Source organism: Cetorhinus maximus, chromosome 23 (assembly GCF_964194155.1).
Source record: "Cetorhinus maximus chromosome 23, sCetMax3.hap1.1, whole genome shotgun sequence".
NCBI lineage: Eukaryota > Metazoa > Chordata > Chondrichthyes > Lamniformes > Cetorhinidae > Cetorhinus > Cetorhinus maximus.
In genome coordinates, this window is record NC_135901.1 from 9904763 (window position 1) to 9922234 (window position 17472).

General features: G+C 44.6%; 1 protein-coding gene across 1 annotated transcript in view; it reads left to right on the forward strand.

The window, feature by feature from the left end:
- The window catches only part of LOC144697789 (uncharacterized), a 54007-nt gene extending 41708 nt beyond the window's left edge, over positions 1–12299 (forward strand). The window contains 2 exon segments of the mRNA XM_078569785.1: positions 31–257; positions 11662–12299. Of these exon segments, the coding sequence (XP_078425911.1) occupies positions 31–257; positions 11662–12283 (849 nt within the window). The 3' untranslated portion in view covers positions 12284–12299.
- Positions 12300–17472: the final 5173 nt, after the last annotated feature.

The following is a 17472-nucleotide window of genomic DNA, read 5'->3' on the forward strand; positions in this document are numbered from 1 at the left end:
AGTGTTCTGCTGAGACACCAGCAAATTCACACTGGGGAGAGACCATTCATCTGCTCTGAGTGTGGGAAGAGATTCACTCGCTCATCCCACCTGCTGACACACCAGCGCACTCACACTGGGGAGAGGCCATTCATCTGCTCTGAGTGTGGGAAGGGATTCACTCGGTCAGCCCATCTGCTGAGACACCAGCGAGTTCACAATAGTCTGCAGGGGCTGGATTCTGCTGTTATTGCTGCTATTAATCACATCCAGGAATGAACCGTGTTCATTCTGATAGTTGGGTTTTGTTTCTGCTGATGTAAGTAATCCCGAAAACTGAGCTGGAACTTAATATTCTGGATAAATGTCAAATGAACTAATATTGTTTCAGGCACACTTTTGAGACCTACATTTCTCCAACATAAGAGGAGATTAATTGATATCCTGTTGCTGACTGCTCCATTTTTGGAGCCATTTCTCCTTTCTAACTCTAGATTATTCCAGTTCTCAAACCTCCAGGTACACTCATGGACAAGTTCCAGCTCCCCATACCTTCGAGAGTGTCCCTCCTAGCCTTGGTGCCCAGGGAAGGTATTGATAACACTCCCAGGATCACTAAACACAAAACCCAGTCTTTTATACTGATGTGCTGGGCTCCGCCATCATTGAGGATGGTGATGATTGTGGGGCCTACTTTTCCTGTTAGTTGTTTACTTGTCCAGCACCTTTCTTGACTGGATGTGGCAGGACTGCAGAGCTTTGATCTGATCCATTGTTTGTGGGATCGCTTAACCCTACCTTGAGCATGCTGCTTCCACTGATTAGAATGCATATTTTCCCAGAATCTCAGTTTTAGGATTGCCTGGTGTTGCTCCTGACATGTTCTCCTACACTTCGAGTTGAACCAGGGTTGGTCCCTTGGCTTGATGGTAATGGTAGAGTGAGGGATACGTGAGCCATGTGGTTACAGATTGCGGCTGAATACAATTCTGCTGCTGCTGATGATCCACAGCACCTCATAGATGCCCAGTTTATATCTCAACCTATTCTGAATCTAACCCATTTAGCATGGTGATAGTGCCTCACAACATGATGGAGGGTATCCTCAGTGTAAGATCACAAGAATTAGGAGCAGGAACAGGCCATTTGGCCCCTTGAGCCTGCTCCACCATTCAATAAAATCATGGCTGATCCGATTGTGACCTTAACTCCCACTTTCCTGTCTGCCCCCATAACTCTTGACTCTCTTGTCAATCAAAAACATGTCCAACTCAGCCTTGAATATATTCAGTGATCTAGCCTTCATGGCTCTCAGCGGAAGAGAATTCGAAAGACTATTGACCCTCAGAGAAGAAATTCCTTCTCGTGTCCATCCTAAATGGGAGACCCCTTATCTTTAAACTGTGCCGTCTCCTAGCTCTAGATTCACCCACGAAAGGAAACATCCTCCCAATATTTTCCCTGTCAAGCCCCCTCAGGATCTTATATGTTTCAATAAGATCACCTCTAATTTTTCTAAACTCCAATGAGTTTAGGCCCAACCTGCTCAACCTTTCCTCAGGACAATCCCTTCATTCCAGGAATCAGTATAGTAAATCTTCTCTGAACTGTTTCCAATGCAAGTGTATCCTTCATTCAGTAAGGGGCCCAAACCTGTGCCCAGTTCTCACGCTGTGCTCTCACCAATGCTCTGTACAGTTATTGCAAGACTTCCTTACTTTTATACTTCAGCCTCCTTTCAAAAATGCCTTTGTAATTACTTGCTGTTTCTAATTGCTACCTTTCTGACATTCATGTACCAGGACACCCAGATCCCTCTGTACTGCAGCTTTTTGCAGTCTCTCCTCATGTAAATCTTATGGTTTTTGTACTGTTCCTGCCAAAGTAGACAACCTCACATTTTTCCACATTGTATCTGCCACAATTTTTGCACACTCAATTAACCTATCTATATCTTTTTATCCTCCTCACAACTTGCTTTCCTACCTCTTTGTATCATCAGCAAATTTGGATATAACACAGTTGGTTCTTTCATCCTAGTCAGATGGTAAATAGTTGAGGCCCCAGCACTGATCCCTGTGACACTCCACTAGTTACAGTTTGTCAGCCTGAAAATGGATAAGTACTATGCGTTGGTCACTCCTCCCAATACTGTCATGGACAGATGGATCTGCAACAGGTAGATTGGTGAGGACGAGGTCAAGTAGGTTTTTCCCTCTTGGTTCCCTCACCACCTACCGCAGACCCAGTCTAGCAGCTATGTCCATCAGGATTCAGCCAGCTCATCCAATATTGGTGGTACTGAACCAGTCTTGGTGATGGACATTCCCCCACCCACTGTACATTCAATGCCCTTGCCACCCTCGGTGCTTCTTCCAAGTGGTGTTCAACATGGAGGAGCACTGATTCATCAGCTGAGGGAAGGCAGTAATCAGCATGAGATTTCCATGTCCATGTTTGACCTGATGCCGTGAGACTTCATGGGGACTGGAGACAATGTGGAGGACTCTCAGGGCTACTCTCTCACCCTGTATACCTCTGTGCTGCCATCTCCGCTAGGGTCTGTTCCTGAGTATGATTGTGTCAGGCTGTTGCTTGACTAGTCTGTGAGACTGTAACAAGGGTCATGTTTAATAATTAGTTTCTAGTTTAGTTATGTGTAATGACCAAGTAATTGAAGTGTATTAATCAAATAACCTAATATGCTGTTCTGCTTAATTGTAATCAATGTAGGACACCAGTACCACGTGACTGGCTCTTTGTCTGTAGCTGCATCCTTACTTGACAAGTGAAATACAGCACATGGCCCTAGGCTGGTGCAAAGCTACACTTTTATGGTTTAATTGCAGAGTAAGTGCTGCAAACCCCATCCTGGTTGGATGAGCTTAGGTCTGGAACTGTTAACTCCCCAGCCATTGACACTCAGTTATTCTTGAGTTAGAAGGCCCTATTGTGTGAAGAAAACAGCTGAGGGGTTTTAAATCTTCAGCTTTATGTCTTAAATCAGTTTAGCCTTTTAACTTGTAGTGTCTTCAAAGAAACAGTCACTTTCCTGAACAATACAGAACCATCTTTGGTTCTTTAAGCTTAAAATTAAGTTCTCCAATCAGTTTTTGTAGTTTTTTCGACTCATATTAGTTATGAACATGCATCAATTAAATGTATTAATTGAATGTATTTTTACGTGTATCTTGCTATCTCAGCTTTGACACACTGATCACCTTTATGCACTGATTTTAAACACACCATCTATTGATTTTAGGTCTGAAGTAACTTTGTAATTTCTGTATTAGTTTCAGGCTAAGTGCCGCTTTGTACCCTTTTTATTAACTGTTCCAATCTCTGGCAGCTACTACGAAAACATATACCAGCAGCAGTTTCCTTAAACATATTGATAGGCGTCTGCCCTAATGAGAACTCTACAGGATTTCTATACATCAATTAGGCATTTGGGACAATGAGCCCAAGTTTTTTTTTATTCGTTCATGGGATGTGGACGTCACTGGCTAGGCCAGCATTTATTACCCATCCCTAATTGCCCTTGTTCAGAGCCAACCACATTGCTGTGGGTCTGGAGTCACATGTAGGCCAGACCAGGTAAGGACGGTAGATTTCCTTCCCTAAAGGAAGTCATCATCAGACTTTCACCATCTGCCGTGGTGAGATTCGAATCCAGGTTCCCAGAACATTACCCTGGGTCACTGGAATTTAAGTCCAGTGACAATACCGCTTTGCCACCACCTCCCTCTATGTGTTAACCGTTAGGGCTTGACTCCACGTGCTTTCTTATCTCAAATAAGCAGACAAAGAAAACATCTTAAGTCGCCCAATTATCTCAGTAGAATGCCATAAAATTTAATGAAATGACAGGAAAATCTATAATGAGGGGCACAGTCCCACAATTAACTGACACATTAGAGTGTGGAGACTCAGGAGATTAAAGGAAATGGCATCAGTAGATGACCAATCAAAAACTGATCACGTACCAACGAAACCAATCGGACTGGTCATGCATCGTCTGAACCAGAGTTCAGGAACACTATTGATCGTGCACAGGGGCTGTGTCTAGAAAAAGTTTAATAAGCACCAGCTTTCAGCAGCATAGCGGCAGCTCCAGGAAGATGAGCAGGAAGAAGATAGATTACAGTCAACAGAACAAGAGACAGCACCGCAGTTGGCCAGAAGTCGTGAGCAAGTGTTCCAAAGTGAACTGACTGTTTCCACCGCCTTTGGTAAGTTTAGCATTTTGTACTTATTGTGATTAACTTAGTAAATTCTGTGAAGGTCCTTGTGAGCAGCATGATCCTGTAGCGAGTCGGAACTGAAAGTCCCTTTTATATCAGCTCCCCCAACTCAAGTCTCATAATTGTAATTGACTGAAGTTTTACAATTAAGTTAAAGCAAACTCTATATCTGACAGAAAAGCTCTGCCAACATTGACACAAAGTCCAGCTGTTATAGGGAGGACTTTGCAGGGTCAACGGGGCATGGTGCGCTGTTGTTGTTTCTAAGACCTGGGTCAATGCAGGGTGGTTTGTCCGGTTTTATTCTTAATTTCTGTAGAACTTTGACACAACTGAATGGCATGCTCGGCCATTTGAGAGTCCGCTTCATTGCTGTGGTTCTGGAGTCACATGTCGGCCAGGCCAGGTAAGGATGGCCAATTTCCTTCCCTAAAGGGCATTAGGGAACCACATGAAGGTAAGCATGCAGGTGCAGCAGGCGGTAAAGAAGTCAAATGGTATGTTGGCCTTCATAGCCAGAGGATTTGAGTACAGGAACAGGGATGTCTTGCTGCAATTGTACAGGGCCTTGGTGAGACCACACCTGGAATATTGTGTGCAGTTTTGGTCTCCTTATCTGAGGAAGGATGTACTTGCTCTAGAGAGAGTGCAGTGAAGGTTTACTCGACTGATTTCCTGGGATGGCGGGACTGACATATGAGGAGAGATTGAGTCGATTAGGATTATATTCGCTGGAGTTCAGAAGAATGAGGGGGGATCTCATAGAAACCTATAAAATTCTAACAGGACTAGACAGAGTAGATACAGGAAGGATGTTCCCGATGGTGGGGGAGTCCGGAACCAGGGGTCACAGTCTGAGGATATGGGGTAGACCATTTAGGACTGAGATGAGGAGAAATTTCTTCACCCAGAGAGTGGTGAGCCTGTGGAATTCGTTACCACAGAAAGTAGATGAGACCAAAATATTGTATGTTTTCGAAAAGGAGTTAGATATAGCTCTTGGGGCGAAAGGGATCAAAGGTTATGGGGAGAAAGCGGGAGCAGGCTATTGAGTTGGATGATCAGCCATGATCATAATGAATGGCGGAGCAGGCTCGAAGGGCCGAATGGCCTACTCCTGCTCCTAGTTTCTATGTTTATAAAAACTGATGGTTTTATGATCATCATGACCAGCCTTTTTAGATTTATTCCAGGTTTATGAATTAATTAAATTTAAATTTCCCCAGATACCCTCGATGGGATTCAAACTCATGTCTCCAGGCAATCATCCAGGTCTCTGGATTACTAGTCCAGTAGAATTAACACTCTACCACCATTCCCTTGTCTATGTATTTAGCAGGAGCCTGCAGGCTGATGAGACTATGTTAAACCGTCACTGTGCTCCGGTGCTGCTCTGTACTTAACAGGAGCCTGTAGGCTGAGAAGCCTCTGTTAAACTGCCACTGTGCGCCTGTATTACTCTGTATTTAGCAGGAGCCTGCAGGCTGATGAGACTGTGTTAAACTGTCACTGTGCTCCTGTACTGTTCTGTATTTAACAGGAGCCTGCAGGCTGATGAGACTGTGTTAAACTGTCACTGTGCTCCTGTCCTGCTCTGTATTTAACAGGAGCCTGCAGGCTGATGAGACTCTGTTAAACTGTCACTGTGCTCCTGTCCTGCCCTGTGTTTAACAGGAGCCGGCAGGCTTATGAGACTCTGTTAAACTGTCACTGTGCTCCTGTACTGCTCTGTATTTTGCCTGTGATGGAAAATGACTGAACCTGTGACCCAGTAGAACCTTTGCTGTTATGAAATGTGGGTGAATATTAATGAGCCTCACATCCTACTGCAATTGTGTAGAAAGGGGATGTGTAAAGAGCTGGTATTTGGATGGAGATGTGAACCAAGGAAACAGTATCTGTGTGTGATAGTGACATAGCCTTGTGCTCACACTCAGAGTAATGCACAGATATCCTTGCGGTTATGGTTTGAACAGGGTCAGATCACGAATGTAGTGAACAAATTCAATGTAAATATCCCCAGTGTAGCTGCAGCTGTTTAGATCAGAGCTGGGGAGAAGGGAGCTCTGAATCCACTATATTACCTCAGTTCTCTGGATCGGATAACTACATTTTTTCAATATAATGGTGTTTTATTCAAGGATCACATTCACAGTTCAAAGACTGAATTGTAACTTACAACAAGAACATTCATAAAATTTAATGCAGAGACTATATAATCTACTTAAAAGTATGGGAGTATGCGACAATCTGTAATAACAAAAATCGGCAAACAAATTCAGCAGGTAACAGGGAAGCGATGGATGAGATATAAGAGGAAGGAATATTGAATTAAAATTATATTAAAATTACAGACCAATCGACCATTCCTATATTACAGGCTCTGAAGTATATAAATGATGACATTTATAATTACTTCATTGAGGACCGGAACCATGTAAGGAATTACTCTGTCTGTATGATTGCAGTGCTGTTAATAAAGTCAGGAAAAGACAATCTGCTGTTGTGAGCTTGATTATCTTGTGTCTGAAACCACAAGATTCAATATTTAAAGTCAACAAGATGAACAAGGAAATACGGCACAGCCCAATACTTCAGCTCGATATTCACAGGAGAAAGTCTGTTATCTAACACCTCGAGTGGACAGAACAGAGGAAGATCCCAACTTGGAAGAAACCCTCGAATCGTTTGTAAATATCTTTCAAATGTCGACAGGTTCCAACTGTCAGTTTCCATTACATTGAAGTCAATGGAAGGTGAGAGAGGTTAAAATTTCCATATTGAAATACAACTTATTGTTGCTATTGCCTTACAATTGTAAACTCAGGATTGTCACACAAACATTTTAAATCCTCCTACCATAATTACCACAGTCATTTGCAGACTGGAAACTTAAACCTGCCATTTCACTTTCACTCAGGAACAGATCACAGTTTTACACCAATCTCTGATCTGACAGCACGTTTCCAGCATTCACCGATGTTCTTCCTGACTCTAAACACAGTTGTAAAGGAGCCTCCTGTTCCATGTCTAGGAGCTCTGAACCATGGAAGAGCGAGACTCAGCCACGTTTCTTACACACCTCAGGGTTAACCCACTCGTTCAGTCCTGGATGTGATTAATAGCAGCAATAACAGCAGAATCCAACCCCCACAGTCACTCGTGAACTTGTTGGTGTCTCAGCAGATGGGTTAAATGAGTGAATCCTTCCCCACACGTGGAGCAGGTGAACGGTCTCTTCCCTGTGTGAACTCGCTGGTGTTACAGCAGAGTGAATGCCCAAGATAATCATTCCCACACACGGAGCTGGTAAACGCACTGGTGTCTCAGCAGATCACTGCTGCTTTTAAAGCCCTCCTCACAGTCAGAACATTTAAAAGTTCTCGTATCAGAGTGAACTCGCTGGTGTCTCAGGATGAATGAGTGAACTCCTTCCCGCACACTGTGCAGATGAACGGTCTCTCCCCAGTGTGAACACATTGATTGGACATCCGTTCCCTGGAACTTTTATAGCACTTCCCGCAATCTGGACATTTAAAAGGTCTCTCCCCAGTGTGAACTCGCTGGTGTCAGCAGTGGGGTGGATGAATCCGCAAATCCCTTCCCACATTTGTGGCAGGTGAACAGCCTCTCCCCAGTGTGAATCAGCTGATATGAGAGCGGTTGTGATGACTGAATTCCCACATTCAGAGCAAGTGAACGGTCTCTCCGCAGTGTGATTTCCCTGGTGGGTATGTAAGCTGGATAACTGAGTGAATCCCTTTCAACACTCTGAACACATGAATGGTTTTCCCCAGTGTGAATGCGTCAATGGATTTCCAGGCCAGACGGGTAATTGAATCTATTCCCACAGTCCTGACATTTACAGGGTTTCTCCATGGTGTCGGTGTCCTTGTGTCTGTCCAGGTTGGTGATTGGTTGAAGCCTCGTTCAAACAGAACACGTGTACGGTTTCTCCTCACTGCGAATAGTGTGATGTTTTTATCAGGCTGTGTAACTGGTTAAAGCTTTTTCCACAGTCAGTGCGCTGGAACACTCACTCTGGTGTGTGTGTCTCTGTGATTTTCCAGTCACACTGATGCTTGAGATCTTTTCCCACAAACAGAACAGACAAACATTTCACTTTTCACGTTAAAGGCCGATGATATCCGGGTGCTGATGAATCGAATGACTGTTAGATCTTGACATGATGTTTAGTTTGAGTTTCCTGTCTGCCAATCCTCACCTACCAATGCCCTATAAAAAAGGTTCACAAAAGTCATCATGTCAGTCCAGGATAGAAATTCAGAACAGATGACTTGAGTTTCTGTGGAACATGTTTTCCCTCAAAGCTGTAAGTCCCAATCCCACACACTCCCCCTCTTCCCTGTGCAGATTCCAATTACGTTTCTGTCCTCAATTCCCAGTTCTCCAGCTCCTGTGTGCAGACTGAGAATAAAATTGATACGTCAATCATTTTCTCTCCTGGTCACTGGGATCCTGAAGCCTTAATTACCCGATGGCCCCTCGCCAAGATGGCCAGGCATGCGCCCTGCTGGCTGGACAAGCCCTGCCCTCCACCGGTAGCCTGGATAACCTGGGCCTGTCACTGGGAAGGGTTCCCCACCTCCCTGATCTGACCAAACTGCCTATATATTAGGCAATCCCTCGGGATCGAGGATGACTTGTTTCCACTCTGGTTTGAGGGGTTCTGGGATGGCTGATAAGTTCAATGCCTGATCTGCCGACTGTGCCACATGCGGGGCAGATTGTGCCTGAAAGGTTGGGTAGGTGGGTTGTTTGGAGGTTTATGTGCTCTCTCAAATGCCTGTGTGTTCCCCTCTGCATGTTCCCAACCAAGTCTCTCGATGTATTTGGTGCCTTCCCGAATGAACCTTCTCCATTTTGACGTTTCACAAACCAGGGTCTCCCATGAATGGGTGGGGATATCTGATCTCTTCAGGGTGTGCATTGAGGAGATCATTAAAGTGTCTGCCGTCCTCCTGATCATCTCCTGCTGTGACTGAGTTCCAAGCAGAACAGTTGCTTCGGGAGTCTGATGTCAGTAATAGAAACATGACCCACCCAATGGAGCTTGTTTTGAGTGATTCATGCCTCGATGCTGGTCAGGTTGGCCTGGGAGTGGACACTGCTGTTGGACCATAGAAAATAGCAGGAGTAGGTCATTCAGCCCTTCGACAGGCTCCACCATTCAATATGATCATGGATGATCCTCTATCTCAATGACATACACCCACTCTCCCCATACCCCTTGATGCCTTTAGAGTCCAGAAAACTATCTATTTCCTTCTTAAATATATTAAGTGACTTGGCATCCACAGCCCTCTGTGGTCGAGAATTCCACAGGTTCACCACCCTCTGGGTGAAGAAGTTTCTCTTCATCTCAGTCCTAAATGGCCTACCCCGTATCCTGAGATTGTGACTCCTTGTTCTAGACACCCAGCCAGCGGAAACATCATCCCTGCATCCAGACTGTCCATCCCTGTCAGAATTTTATACATTTCAGTGAGATTCCCCCTCACTGCTCTAAACTCCAGTGAATACAGGCCTAGTCGGCCCAATCTATCCTCATACGACAATCGTACCATCCCAGGAATTAGTCTGGTCAAACTTTGCTGCACTCCCTCTATGGCAAGTATATCCTTTCGTAGGTAAGGAGACCAAAACTGCACATAATATACCAGGTGTGATCTCACCAAGGCCCTGTACAGCTGCAGTAAGACATCCTTGATCCTGTACTCAAGTCCTCTCGCAATGAACATACCATCTGCCTTCCTAACTGCTTGCTCCACTGCATGCTTGCTTTCAGTCACTGGTGTACAAGGACACCCAGGTCCCTTTGTACATCAACATTTCCCAATCTATCACCATGTAAATAATACTCTGCCATTTTGTTTTTCCTACTGAAGTGGATAACTTCACACTTATCTACATTATACTGCATCTGCCACGCATTTGTCCACTCGCTCAACTTGTCGAAATCGCCTTAAAACCTCTTAACATCCTCCTCATTGCTCTCATTCCCACCAAATTCTGCATCATCAGAAAACTTGGAAATATTACATTTGGTTCCCTCATCCAAATCATTGATGTATATTGTGAATAGCTGAGGCCCCAGCTCTCAGAGGCTGAATGAGAGCGGCCGGGAGCTGGGTGAACGGGAGGGACCATTAAAGCGATGGTGCAGCGTCTCCCCCATCCGCAGCATTTTAATTTGTTTTATTGCAGGCGTTGCTCGTAGAACCGAGTCTGGAAACACATTCGGAGCAGTGAAAGAGCCGGTTTATTTCAGGGCGGGTGTTGATGAGGAATTCAGTCCCTGGTCTCCTGTCCAGGCCTTTTTGTTGCATCAGTTTGAACTGGAGATGGAGGGGAATCTCAAATAAAAACAGAATACTCCTGGAGATTGGAAATGAAAACAGAAAGTGCTGGAAAAGCTCAGCAAGTCTGGCAGCATCTGTGGAAAGAGAAACAGAGTTAACGATTCGAGTCCAATATGAATCTCCCTCAGCACAACAATTTCTGGTGTGAGACTGTCAGGGAGGGAGAGACTAGGGGAGGTTTGGTTGTCCAACAGACATTGTCCGGACAGTGTCAAAGAGTATTGTTTTCGGAACAAGGATTTTAGTGAAGATTTTTAATCCGCTTGACAATTATAGAGTCTTAAATTCATTCTGGGGATGTGAGCATCGTTAACAAGGCTAACATTGATTGTTAGTCCCCAACATTATGGTTTGGACAGCTTCTTGAACTGCTGCAGCCTGTGTAATGATGGTGCTCCTACAATGGTGTTAGGCAATGAGTTACAGGATATTCATCCAGCATCAGGAAGGAACAGTGATATATACCCAAGTCAGGATAGTGTGTGACTGGGAGGGCAACTGGAGGCAATGGTTTCCCAGGTACGTGCTTCACTTGTCTTTCTAGGTGCTGGAAGTTGTGGATTGGGAGATTCTGTCAAAGTTCTGGTTGAGATGTAGGTATATAAAATCCCTCCGAATCTCCTGCTTCCCCTTTCCGCCTCTGTCTCTCCTGTTATACAGGCCAAAGACTCGTGTAGGTTCAGACTGGGTGGTGGGTTCCCTTTCCTGAAGGACATTAGTGAACCAGTCAGGTTTCTATGACAATCCGGCAGCTTTCATGGTCACTTTTTCCTGGTGCTGACCTCACAAAGTCCCAGGTTCATTCAGCTCAATTTCACAACCTGCCTTTGTGTTTTTGTGGGTTCTCTCACACTCTCTATTTCCTGTTTTAAATTCATTTTGCAGGTTATTACAAGGGGAGGATTTACAAACAGGAAGATCAAATCATACACCACATCACAATCACCACAGAATTACTTGATTCATTGGCACCTGAGTCGGATTTTGGATATGGAAGCAAAAAGCACCGTTCACAGTGGAGAGAAACCGTACACATGCTCTGTGTGTGGATGAAGCTTCAGTGGATCATCCAGTCTGTCGAGACACAAGCGGAGTCACACTGATGAGAAACCATGTCAATGTACAGACTGTAGAAAGAGCTTCAATTACCCGTATGAGCTGGAGATTCATCAACGCAGCCACACTGGGGAGAGACCATTCACTTGCTCCATGTGTGGGAAAGGATTCACTCGGTCATCCACCCTACTGGAACACCAGAGAATTCACACTGTGGAGAGGCCGTTCACCTGCTCGGTGTGTGGGAAGGGATTAACTGATTTCTCTTTCGTGCTGAGACACCAGCTGGTTCATACCGATGAGAGAAAGTTTAAATGTTATGACTGTGAAAAAAGCTTCAAACACCCTTCGACACTGAGGGAGCACCAGCACATTCACATTGGTTCCACACCGTTCAGCTGCTCTCACTGTGAGACGAGGTTCTGGGGACCTTCCAACCTGCTGAAACACCAGCGAGTTCACACCGGGGAGAGGCCATTCACTTGCTCTGAGTGTGGGAAGGGATTCATTAATTTATCTGCCCTGCTGAAACACCAACAAGTTCACACTGGTGAGAGGCCGTTCACCTGCCCCAAGAGTGGGAAGGGATTCACTGATTCAGCCAACCTGCAGAAACACTAGCGAATTCACACCTTTTAAATTCCCAGACTGCGAGAAGTGCTATAAAAATTCTGGGGAACTGATGTCTCATCAACGTGTCCACACTGATGAGAGACCTTTCAGATGTTCTCACTTTGGGAGTGGGTTCAGACGATCATCTGATCTCTCTGTACATCAGCGAGTTCACACTGGGGAGAGGCCATGCACCTGCTCCATGTGTGGGAAGGGATTCACTCAGTCATCACAGCTCAGTAAACATCAGCTTATTCACACTGATCAGAGACCTTTTCAATGTTCTGGCTGTGAGAAGAGCTTTAAAAGCAAAACGGATCTGCTGAGGCACAAAGCCACTTACACTGGGGAGAGGCCATTCATCTGCTCTGAGTGTGGGAAGGGATTCACTCAGTCATCCGACCTGCTGACACACCAGCGAGGTCACAAGAGACTGCAGGAATTGCATTCTGCTGTTATTGATGGTGTTAATCCCATCCAGGGATGAACCATGTTCACTCTGGCAGTTGTGGTTTGTTTCTGTTGATGTCATACTCCAGCCCCGTTGTAATGTTATTAATTTTCTGGATACATGTCAAATAAATCAGCTTTGTTTAAAACACATTGTTGTTGATTTTTGTCTTTCCCACCTGAGTGTTTAACATCACCTGGCTGGAGCTCAGAAAGGACAATCTGGGGGAGGATCATATGGCAGAAACAGAACTTCAGCCTGGACACAGTCCCTCAGGGTCACACTGAGAGGGACAAACGGCATTTTTGTCTTTTTCATCTCTCTTCACTGACAATAACCTCCCCAGGTGAGTGAATCCTGAGGTGTGTAAAAAATGTGTCCCAGCCTCTCTCTTCTATGGTTCAGAGCTCCTAGACACGGAACAGAAGGCTCCTTTACAACTGGGTTTAGAGTCAGGAAGAAAAACAGTGCTGGAAACGTGCTGTCAAATCATAGATTGGTATTGTTGTGGTTTGCTTCGACAAACCAGGAGACTCACATACATGTTTTGATCATTTATTATTCAAGTGTACACAGGGAGAGACATCCTTAAGCAGTCCAAGACCATACTCTAAAAAGTTACCAGTGTTCTCTCCTTATTTACACCTTGAGTCATGTACACATGTTCTAATCTTGTCAATTTACAATCACACGCTTCTCCGGTCTCAGTTACATGTTTCTGGTGTGTACATACATTAAACATTGTTCTAATCCATGCAAGACCACCATATCTTGCTGATTGTGTTGGAGTCTGGGCCTCCTTGATTTCAATACCCACTTCCTGGCCTTGTCCTTTGTTCTACTAGCTTGTTTATCTCTTTCTTAACCTGCCAAAACCTGCTACTCTCCCGCTCTGCTTTTCTGATTATATTTTATTTTTACTAAAAGACACTTATAAAACCGTTTAACCCTTTCAGTGTAAAATTGTGATCTGTTCCTCACTGAAAGTGAAACGGCAGCTTTAAGTTCCCAGTCTAAAAAATGGCTCTTAATTCTGTAAAGATTTAACATGTTTGTATGACAGTCCAGAGACTAACATTTTTAGACAGATGTAAATTCACTTAATAGAAACCCACTTCAAATAAATTGGTTAAAGTTTGTAATAAAATATCAGTTGGAGGAAATTACAGGAACCTGTCCATTGCTGTTACAGTTACACAACATTTAGACCGCCAGATTAAGGACCTGCAGCGTGTTTCTAAGAATCCCCTAATTAACTGATGTGTTCAAATATCCACCTCACTTTTATAAGCCTTTAACTGCCAAAAATATAATGTAGGGAAAGGTGAAGCTGTGTCTGCTACTCTAACTGAAAAATAACTAGTGTCAGATCCTCTGTACTGTCCCTTTAAGAATGAGTGATGTCTCTGTTAATAGTTTTCTGGGCGCTCTTCTTATTTTGATCATTAGTTGTGTGTTGCCATGACCCAGTGAGCCTGGGTATGTGGACCCGCTCTATGCGGTGTTGGGCCGCGGACTCTTGTGTTTCTCTCCATTTCATTTATGGAGCTGGCTCCTGCTGGCACATTAATCTGATAGGAGAGGTGTCAGCTGTGGCTCAGTTCATAGCACCCTCGCCTTTGAATCAGAGGGTTGTGGGTTCATGTCCCACTCCCGGAAACCAAGAACTGTGATTGTACTCGAAAGAGTTGCAATCTGTGACTGTTAATAACTCGAAAGAGTTTAATCTGATAGGAGATCACTAACACCCGAGTAATCAGTGGTGTGGAGCCTCCTGAGAGTCCAGCCCCTTTCCAGTCAGTATCCAAAGGAGCTGGGACACAGAAAAGAGTCTCGGTAAAATCAGGGAGACATTTGTTCACACAAACCTACCTCCCAAAGATACTGATTTATTTCACCTTCATTCATAAGCACTCCGAATCCCCGGGTACCTCTGGACCAATAGGGCAAAGGGGTGGGGCTGGAGGACCGAGTGGAAGCGGCTGGCCCTCTGACCAATCAGAGTGAACGAGGGGCGTGGCTGAATTGTATATCTCCCACCAGGGCTGATCACCCAAGGTGGCAATGGACAGCTCATTTTTCAAGGTTTGCTGTTGTCTCTGTCTCAGATGTTGTTCAATGTCGGCTTAAAGGTCAGAGAAAGGGTGGAATTGGATGGTCAAAACTGCTCGCAGTTTCTGCAGGGTAATTTCTTTTGTGGAAAATATACTTTCTTCATAAAATATCTGGAAGAACATTCCAAAACATTTGAAAATCGCGATCACAAAAAGTACAATCAGATTCAACTTTTACACATGGATCACGAGGTGCATCAATACAGTCAATGAATATTACAATCATTTCAACATGGTCATTTCAGACAATCAGACAATGGTTTTGGAGTTATCAACATAAATCATGTTTCACTCTGAGGTGCTTCAATACAATTATAATACAATTAGTATTCAATGTATACATTCATTGTGAGCTGTAAAGCCCGAGGGGCTCTAAAAAATTCTCAGCTCCTCGGTGTACTATGGCAGAAAGGTCTTAGACAGCAACCTTTCCCTATTGTGCCTTTGCGGCAGCTGCCCCAAGCTTTAGTGCATCCCTCAGCACATAGTCCTGGACCTTGGAATGTGCCAGTCTGCAACACTCGGTCGGGGACAACTCTTTGTATTGGAAGACCAACAAATTTCGGGCAGACCCAAGAGTGTCTTTCACCGAGTTGCTGATCCTCCAGCTGCAGTTGATGTTTGTCTCGGTGTGTGTCCCTAAGAAAAGCCCATAGAGCACAGAGTCCTGTGTCACAGCTCGGGATGAACCTTGAAAGAAACCACTGCATCTCTCTCTAGACCTTCTTTGCAAAGGCACAATCTACAAGGAGGTGAACAACGGTCTCGTCCACACTAAGCCACCTCGAGGGCAACGTGCAGAGAGAGTGAGACTCCTGCCGTGTTGGAAGGATCTGATGGGGAGGGCCTTTCTCACCACCAGCCAAGCTACATCTTGGTGCTTGTTGGAAAGTTCTGGCGATGAGGCATTCTCCCAAGTGACTTTGACAATCTGCTCAGGGAACCATCCGACAAGGTTCCACCATCTCCTTTTCCCAAAGGGCCTCTAAGACATTACGTGCCAACCACTGCCTGATGGACTTGTGGTCAAAGGTGTTTGTCTTCATAAATTTTTCCACGAGGGACAGGTGGTATGGCACGGTCTAACTGCTTGGAGCGTTCTGCAGCAGCGTGGCCAGACCAATCCTTCACAACACTGGGGACAGGTAGAACCTCAGCACGTAGAGACACTTGGTGTTTGCGCACCGAGGGTCTACGCACAGCTTGATGCAGCCGCACACAAAGGTGGCCCATCAGGATGAGGGCGATGTTGGGCATGTTTTTCCCCCCCTTATCTAGAAGCTTGTACATCGTGTCCCTGTGGACATAATCCACTTTCGACCTCCAGATAAAGCGAAAGATGGCTCGGGTGATCGCCATCGTGCAGGAGTGTGGAATGGGCCAGACCTGCGCCACGTACAGCATGAAGCTCTGAAATACCTTCCCTAAACCTCTCGGCCACTCTCCTAATTAAAGGTGCTTGCTACAATCTGCCTCTCGTATCCAGCTTTTGGCCATCTTACCTTAATATCGCCCTTAGTGACTCAGTCTCTAATTTTGCTTTCTGAAACTCCTCTGAAGCACCTTGTGAAGTTTCATTGCAATAAACGTGTTCGATAAATACAAGTTTTTACTCTTTCATGACAATCAGTTTGCACAAAGTAAGATTCTGAAAAAAGCAATTAGATGAATAACCAATAAGTCCAGTTTTTTTTGGTGGTGTCAGTTAAAACACGAATGTTGGTCCCACTGCACCAGGAGAACTCCCCTGCGGACAGTATGTGGAGGTCTCCTGAGCTGAGAATGGAGCTGATTGAGCTGTCAGGCCTGCAGTGTACCTTGAAGAGCCACTGTCTGGGATCTTTCCGCTTAATTCACTGACTCCCAACTGAAGTTCTTTATGCAGTAAACTAGTTAAGTTTGAATATCCATCCCCATTTCATCTTTGGAGCAAAATCTACAGCTTTAAATTAGCTGTAAAAGAGAAAGGTTTAGAGTTCATATAGCACCTATCATGCCCTCAAAACATCCCAAAGCGATTCACAGTCAATGATGCATTTTGGAAGGAAGAATGAGAAGAGGCAGCATAAACTAAATGGTACCATTTTAAACAGAGCGCAGGAACAGAGTGACCTAGGCGTGTAAGTGAACAAATCCTAGAATACGACAGGACAAGTTGATCAAACTGTTTGAAAAAAGCTAATGGGGACCTTGGATTTATCAATAGAGGTATGGAGTACAAAAGCAAGTCAGTTATCCTCAAACTTTATAGATCTGTGGCTAATTCTAAACTGAAATATTTTGTTCAATTCTGTGTACCACACTTTAGGAAAGATGTCAAGGCTTTGGAGAGGGTGCAGGGAAAATTTACCAGAATAGTATCAGGATGAGAGGTTTCAGCTATGTGGAGGGGCTGGAGAAGCTGGGATTGTTCTCTTTGGAGTAGAGAAGGTTAAGGAACGATTGAATAGAGGTGTGGACATTTTTGAAGACTTTTCATCTACATGGGGATAAATTGTTTTCATTGGCAGGATGGTTGGTAACCGCAGGATACAGATTTAAAACAATTGGCAAAAATCCAGGGTGAAGATGAGTAGAGATTATTTTACTCGGTGGGTTACGATGTTCTGGAACCCATTGTCTGAATGACTGGT